The sequence below is a fragment of the Egretta garzetta genome, unplaced genomic scaffold (genome assembly GCF_000687185.1).
Source record: "Egretta garzetta isolate BGI_Z169 unplaced genomic scaffold, ASM68718v1 scaffold330, whole genome shotgun sequence".
Taxonomy (NCBI): Eukaryota; Metazoa; Chordata; class Aves; order Pelecaniformes; family Ardeidae; genus Egretta; species Egretta garzetta.
Window position 1 is genome coordinate 215,585 of NW_009258275.1, and position 8,200 is coordinate 223,784.

The following is an 8,200-nucleotide window of genomic DNA, read 5'->3' on the forward strand; positions in this document are numbered from 1 at the left end:
AATAATGTAAAGAACCTGCAAAAATGCCTAACATTTCTCAAGAATAAACCCAAGGTGACAGAAGGGAAAGATTTTAGACGGGAGTTTGGACTTTACAGTGAAAGCGGGGTTTTGCGGTTTCTGAAAGCCTAACGAGGAGTTTGCCATTGGGCAGAGAGGTGGTTCTCTGGTTCGTTAAAGATGAGTTCTGTTAAAGAGGAGTCCTGTAATCCTTTCTCATGTCAGTAGTCTGCTGAAGTCTCTGAGATTTCCCACTGCAAGGCCCCGAAGAAAATCCCCAGTTTGTGTATTGCCATGTTTGATATCATCTTGCATGTGCTCTGCTTTGCTCTCCTAGTGGCTGCCAGAAAGTGCCAGGTACGATGTATTATCTGGAAATCAAGAAAAAGCAATCGCCACTTTAAAGCGGATAGCGACGGAAAATGGCGCTCCGATGCCTTTGGGAAAATTAATTATTTCCAGACAGGTACGTACAGGTAGCGGTCACATGAATAACGTGGGATACAATGAAACTGTGCTACATTCATATGTATTTTTCTAAGCAAATAATCAATGTTAAGTTTCTAAGCAAATCAATCAATTTTAATGTCTCAGCCGGTAATAAAAAAAATAAGAGATGATCATATATGCCTCTTTCAACATGAGGAAGAGTTACTTTCTCATTTTTATTTACATGGAAATCCTGAAAGAAAAAAGAACCTTTAAAGTGGGCATTAATGTTATTTAACCTCGTTCTAGGACCCTATTATTAAAGAAAATCAAACCTTGAGGCTACCAAAGAACTCAGATCAGAATTCCCAGATCTGAACTCGTGAGACAAGATGGAATCTGACTCTTTAGCTATACCTCATTTTTAATCTAATCCTGATTTTCTGGAGTGGGAAAGCTGCAAGCTCCTATTCAGTCCTAGTGCACGGAGTGATTCAGGCTGTTACTTCTGAGCTGCATATTACTGTATGAATTGCATTGGATTTTTTTCATTTCAGCCTTATATGGCCAACTTCCCAGCACCCCTGTCAACATATAAAGCAGCTCTGCATTTACAGAACAAAGAGCAGACTTCTGTAAGACAAGAAAGTGACAAAGTTAGCCAGCCAGGAAGGACAGCAAAGGGACAAGAGCTAAATTGTAAAGTTCAGCGCAAGCCTGTTAGTAGTGACAGCATCTTACTAATCAGAGATGGAGGTTTGATTTTCTGAGGTCCAGATCAGCGAGGATTTGAGCTCTTACACGTTGCACAAATGCTTGGTTCAGTCACGGTAATTTTGACAGGCTGTGGAGGAACACTCTCCAAGTTTTGGACAGTTTTCTTTTCAGGGTGGGGTGGGAAAGTACTTTTCCTTAACCACAAGTTCACGGGCTGAGCCCTCCACCTCAAAGAACCGCGCAGTTTAAAAGGGGTCTGCTTGCAGGAGAGCTGCTGGTAGCTCCTCCATACCTTACCCTGGATCAAAAGCCCTGCGGGGCTGCTCCAGTTTAGGGGAGCTGGCTGCGTGAATCATATCCCACCTGTGGATCAGAAAAGTTCTCCTCTGCCTCTTTCCACCCCCTCCTTGTTCTGGCAGATCCTCGCCTTCCACGTGGAGCAGCAGCGTGGCCTGTGCATGGACTGGTTTTGATATCATTATGCTCCTAGAGAATTCCCCTTGGCAGAGGAATTCTTTACTTGGATCCCAGCTCCAGTGCAGCTCCTGAAGAGCCCACAGCACCAAACACTCATCCTGAGATACAGTCCCTAGTACTGTGTATTGCGTTATCTCTCGCCGCTCTGGGTCCTCCAGTGCAGGACCAGTGAATGCCCTGACCATCTGAATTCTGCTTGTTTTCAACAGGAAGACCGAGGAAAAATGAGGGACCTTTTTACACCCCATTTTAGATGGACCACATTGCTCCTCTGGTTTATATGGTAAGAGGAAATACAAATGGCTCAATGCCAGCACAATTCTAAGTGGTTTTAATGGAGGTATTTTACAGTATCACTAAAATACAGCAACTTCCTCCCCCTCAAAAAAAAACCCCAACCTGTATTGATTTGTAATTTATTAAACCACCCAATCACAAGCATTCTCAATCTAATTGCCCTTTCATTTTCTAAATGCTGATAGGAAATAGCTTTGAGGTAGCACTTAGTGGAAGTCCTCACACAGTGGGTTCAAATTTGATTCATGTTGTTTACGATGAGTTTGACCAGCTGAGACCTCCTCTCTCATTTTCTTCCTTGCAGGTTTTCCAACGCTTTTTCATATTATGGGTTAGTTTTATTAACTACAGAGTTCTTCCAAGCAGGAGATGTCTGCAGCAGTGAGTACTAGTCCATCTTTTCTTTTTAAATATGCTGTGTTAAGTGGTGGAATATCTTTAATTAGATCACCTTCTGCTGTTAGTTTGGAAAGGACTCTGGCTGCCAGCCTGAATTTTAAGGCATCCACCACTTAAAGGCTTACTTATTTTAAACATTTTTGATAGACTGTTCCTCATCTCATTCACAATGCAGAGAGGTCCTGCAGTGTCTCTGAGCCCCAAATGAAAAACAGCAAGACAGCCTTCAAGGGAGACCTGTTAGAAAAAGTATCTGTTCTTCTTGAGAAAAAAAGTGATTGAATAAATGTAAGTTGCCAGGCTTGACAGGCCTAATTAGTTCTGAGATAGAGATAACTGCTGCTGCTGTGGAGCTCGCAGGTTCTCAAGTTGTGAAGACCTGCTGAGAAAAAAAGATAACGGTGGGAAACCATCGCCCTTTTTGTTGCAGATTTTTGTGTTAAAAAAAAGTGCTTTGACTGCATTAAGAAGAGGCTTCAAAAGTTTGATTCCCCAGGGGAGGCATGATTGTATTCAGAACACTTGCAATTAGTGAAAACCGTCTGACAGTTGGAAAATTATAGAAGGAGGATGGGTAGTATTGGGAGAAGACACAGATCCCAAGTTTGTACACCAGCATATTAGCTAACTCGGGTTAGCCTCCACAAAGGAGCATGCACCCTTGAAAAATACTTGTTCTCACAAAGACATGATATTACTTGGTCTTCTCAAAGTATAGAGTGTTTGTAGCCCAGTTTATGTAGGGAGAAACTGAATTATTGATGTTAATTCTGTTCACTGTTATGAGCCCTGGACTTGAAAAATAACTAAGCCTGTACAGCTGATAGGAAGTGTAAGTTTTCATTTTGATGGTGATGGTTGCAGAGGTCAGACGTTGTGCCACAAATGAAGAGTATAGAATCATAGAATCATGGAATCATAGAATCAACGGTTGCAGAGGTCAGACGTTGTGCCACAAATGAGAGTAGGGAATCATAGAATCATGGAATCATAGAATCGTAGAATCGTCTAGGTTGGAAAAGACCTTTAAGATCATCAAGTCCAACTGTTACCCTAACCCTGCCATCCCACCACTGAACACTGTCCGCAAGAACCACGTCTGCCCATCTTTTAAATCCCCCCAGGGATGGCCCCCCTCCCCGGGCCAGCCCCTTCCAGTGCCTGACAGCTGTTTCATTGAAAAAATTTTTCCTAATGTCCAACCTAAAGCTGCTCTGGCACAACTTGAGGCCATTTCCCCTTGTCCCATCACGCGTTCCCAGGGAGAAGAGGCTGACCCCCACCTCGCTACAGCCTCCTGTCAGGCAGTTGTAGAGGGCGATGAGGGCTCCCCTCAGCCTCCTCTTCTCCAGGCTGAACAACCTCAGCACCCTCAGCTGCTCCTCGTAAGCCTTGTGCTCCAGACCCCTCCCCAGCTTTGTTGCTCTCCTCTGAACATGTTCCTGTATAACCTGTTCAGTTCCAGCTGTATCTTCCAGGTCAAATGTACCTGCTGTGCAGCAGGGTCTTTTCTTAGTGGTGGGATGGCAGGGTTAGGGTAACGGTTGGACTTGATGATCTTAAAGGGCTTTTCCAACCTAAACGATTCTGTGATTCTGTTCTACGATTTTCATACATCCCTGCTATCGGTTTCAGGAGGAAGAGTGATAAAGACATAGCAGGAGTAAAGGAAGGTAAGCAGAGAAGAGGTTACTTAAAATACATTAAGTGTTTGGGTTTTTTTCTTTTTCGTCCCACAGTATCCAGTAGAAGGAAAGAAGTTAAAGCAAAGTGCACCCTGACCTGTGAGTATCTGACAGAGGAAGACTACACTGATCTGCTTTGGACAACCCTGTCAGAATTCCCTGGTAAGTGGCAATAAGAGGCACCAGTTCTTCACTGCTGGTGGCTCAGTGGAATTGGAATGGGCTCTGGTATGAGGAATGAAATGGGCTCTTCTGCCTGGCCTAATGCCAATGTATTTCCTGCAGTGCTGGAGCTCCTTGCTTGCACTACTTGAGATAGGCCGTTCACACAGTAAGCTGTGGCTCTTTTCACTGCCCATGCGATCATACAGATAAAATCACTGGTAATTGCTTTGTGAAGCTGTAATGGTCCCTCTGACCATGGATTCTATCCAAGCAGCGTATTAGCCATGCAGAGGAAGAGTAACAATTCAATCAAAGGGGCAGAATCACTTGAACTTTTATCCATAAATGACTTTCCAGAACTATTTTAAAAGGATCGTGGGTGTAGCGAATCAATGGAGAACTTGCTTCCTGAGCTCTGTGTCCAGCCTCAGCCATGATTTTCAGTCCATTTCAGTGGATTTCAATGAACAGCTTGACACAGGACAAGCGAGGTGGTTAGTATGTAATAGCCGTTGTTTCTTTGGATGTAGAAGACGATCTCTCTATTAATCTGTTTGAAATAATACCATGAGGCAGCGGTCAAGTTATTTTCACTGTTCGATATTATAGTTTCAGGGACAAATGCTCAGAGAGAAGCCATTTAATAGGTGAAAAGTTGTAAGCCTGTGACTAGTAAATATGCACAGTCCCTCCCAAACGGGAGGGCTGTCCTGCGTACCAGCCATTCTGGGGAAGGTGTCGGTGTACGGTGGACAGAAAAGAGAATTGGTACTCTTGGGCTGATGCTGTAGCTGAAAGGACTGATTTGATCCTGAGACACACTAAGGTAGGAGTCAGAAATACTACCAGGGTTACCTCTGAATACGACACTGGCAACTCGGATGCTTGAATAATCCCTACACTTGGCTGTCTGTCCACTTTTACAAGGATCTGGAAAAGTCGCGTAAGAGGGAACACTTAACATTGTGAGACTTGCAGAGCTTGATCTATTTCCTTTATTGGAGAGCAGGGGAGAAATAATTTGATGGCAGCATATAAATAATGCAATAGAGAGAAAATACTAAGTTCTAAAGAGCCCTTAAATCTAGCGGTAGGAAGATCAGCAGGGAGCAATGGTCAGAAGCTGACCAAAAAGCTATTCCAGGGAGACATAAGGCCGGCATTTTTAGCATTCATGTTGGTAACCACGGCAGTAATTAGTTGTTAACAGATGTCAGAGTTGATGGCTCACTCCTACGTCAGCGTGTGGCCCCTGAGCGTGTAGGCCAGCGGGGCTGTGAACGTGGGGCACAACTCACCAGCTGGGACACAGAGCTGCTGTTTTCATGTGGCACCGGTGGCTGGGGCAATCGTTCTACACCCCTGTTGGATGCCTCTGCCAGCAAAGTATTTTAAAGAAAGAGACAACAAAATTTCAAACCTAAATAACCCAGCCTATTTTAAAAGCCAGCTGCTGCAGCCTCTGCCTGCGGTCAATTCCCAACAGTCAACTTGTCTCCTTCCGCAGGTGTGTTAGTAACGCTATGGATCATTGATCGGATAGGCCGCAAGAAAACCATGGCCCTGTCCTTTTTCGTCTTCTCGTTTTGCAGTCTTCTGCTGTTTCTCTGCGTTGGAAGGTAAGTAAAACCCGGTGAACGACTGGTATATCTGATTCATCCATGTTCTCTCTTGATTATGGCAGCATTGGAAGTGGTGGTTTGAAAAGCCATGAGAAGGTTGTGCTCAACTGGAGAAAGAGTTAAGGATGGTGTTAGGTTTTGTCACCAGAGTTTGGAAGGAAACTGAAAGGAGCAGGAGGGGAGAAATCCTTCACTATAATCTTGCGGACAGTATAATTCAAAGGGGAAAATAAGAGTTTATGTCTGAGTAGAGGTAATCTGATGTCATGAGCCTCGGTAGCTGGTTCCTGTTCTGCTCTCTGCCATTCATTACCTGTGTTTCCCCAGGCTGACTGTGCCAGGGCAGCGCTTCACCACCAAGCCCAGCCTCTGCCTCAGCTGCTCTGACAGCTTCACTTGTCCTGGGCTCTCGGTGGCCCAAGTGCTACGGCACAATTTCGTGGGAAGCGATAGATGCAGCCTGGCACTACCTCGGAGCTGTATCCAGTGTGGCTGCTGCAGCTTGATGCTGGCATTGCAGATACGCGGGGCCCGACGTTCAAAAGAACTCGGGGTCATGTTTTTGTGTTGTTCAGTATCTGTCCTTCATGCAGATTTTCCAAATAACAAGTCGGTTGACAGCTCTGCCTTTGAATCTCAACGCTACCAGATTTCCAGCTCTTGAGATCCTGCCTCTGACTGTGTCTGGCTGTCATGCCACGTGCACATGATGGTGCCTGTACCTTGGGGTTGACGAGCAAGGGAATGACCTGACGGCCAGAGGAGAGCTCTCTGAATTTAAACCTTTTCAGGCACTGTACAAAACCTGATGGTACAGAAACCTTGTAGTAAGAAACCTCACAAGGTTGCAAATACCCAGGTGGTGCGTAGGTTCGTGCCTTTTAAACAGGAAAGCTGCACTCTCATTTCCTTCTCGTGTGCGCCCTTTTTTTGTGAGCACCATTCATAACGTGGAATATGTTTTTCTTATTTAGATAAGCTGAGGCATTCGCCGCTTATTTCAATAGGCCACAGCTGTCAGTTGGAATGAATACACTTAGCAAACTGATGTGATTGTGGGAATGCGGATTGTTTGGCATCATTGTTGTATTAAAGGTCCAGAAAAAATACAAAGGGTTCATTAAAAAACAAAAGGAATCGTTCTAACAGTTTTAGCATTTTTATTGCACTTGCCTCCAAGTTAAACAAACAGATTGTACAGAACAATCCCAAACACTGCTCTCCTTTTTATTCTCGCAGAAATGTTCTTACTGTGCTGCTCTTCATTGCAAGAGCTTTTATTTCAGGAGGATTTCAGGCTGCTTATGTTTACACTCCTGAGGTAAGGAGGTTGTTTTTGTAATGAGAATATTTAAGGGGAGTGAGAACATGGTGGGAAAGTCATTTTTATGACCTCTTCACAACGGACCTCACCCCAGATATGAGTTGATGATCTCATTGTCATTGTCTAACAGAACTTGCTGTAGCACCACTTATTAATTTCCATTGATTTAGGAGACTGGAGGGAAGAGAACTTCTCACTGGTGTTAATGGGCTGATGCTTTGTTCACAGGTTTATCCGACAGCCACACGTGCTTTGGGCCTGGGGACATGCAGTGGGATGGCGAGAGTGGGAGCCCTCATAACCCCGTTCATTGCACAGGTAAAATCCCTTCTCCTTCTGAGACTGGAGGCGCAGGAACATGACGGAGAGCCTGCTTTTCTGCTGCAAGGGCCAAACCAAGGGTGATCTGTGCATGATGTGTTGAAGGAGGGTTGTTGTTGCCTGTTCCTTGAGGAGAGTTCAGGTTCGTCTCTGAATTTACCTCTTGCTCCAGAGCTCCATGTGCTGGGGGTTAAAGAACCAAGAAGCAGGCTGCTGGAAGGATGTGAGGACACCTTGGAAGCCACCGCCTGGAGATGGGATTTGTGAGAGGCAGGGAGTTTCTGTGCCTGGTGCAACGCTGCCTTTCTCTTGAGATCCCAGGCTGAGGTCTTGGGGGCTACAAAACCTTCAGGACAGAGCTGGACAGGGAGGTTGGGGGAGCCAGGCTCCGCAGGGACAGGACTCAGAAGGCTGTGTCAGAAGCAGTGGCTCTGCAGATGGCTAGGTAGAAAGCTTGTGATTTGCTGAAGTCCTGTCTAATACGTGAGGGCAGCAGCACCTGGTGGCAGTTGCACTCCAGATTGGTTTGTCAGTGTTTAATAGCTGTGTAATCACTGAGGAAAGAAAGTTAAACGTTTTTCCCAATACTGTCATTAAAACTTCTACTACCACATTCGTATTTGTGTTTCTTCCTGTGACAAGGCTCAGGGTTACTATTTTGTATTTTCTGCCTTTCTTCTGCAGGTGATGTTGGAATCCTCAGTCTATCTGACACTGGTGGTTTACAGCGGGTGTTGCCTGCTGGCCGCTGTGGCTTCCTGCTT

General features: G+C 45.1%; 1 protein-coding gene across 1 annotated transcript in view; it reads left to right on the forward strand.

Annotated features, from left to right (window-relative positions):
• Positions 1 to 8,200, forward strand: part of LOC104123863 (SV2 related protein) — a 19,100-nt gene that overhangs the window by 10,543 nt on the left and 357 nt on the right. Inside the window, 8 exon segments of the mRNA XM_035891553.1 lie at positions 338 to 466; positions 1,833 to 1,906; positions 2,225 to 2,301; positions 4,059 to 4,166; positions 5,677 to 5,788; positions 7,031 to 7,112; positions 7,344 to 7,433; positions 8,121 to 8,200. The exon segment at positions 8,121 to 8,200 is cut by the window's right edge and continues 357 nt beyond it. Of these exon segments, the coding sequence (XP_035747446.1) occupies positions 338 to 466; positions 1,833 to 1,906; positions 2,225 to 2,301; positions 4,059 to 4,166; positions 5,677 to 5,788; positions 7,031 to 7,112; positions 7,344 to 7,433; positions 8,121 to 8,200 (752 nt within the window).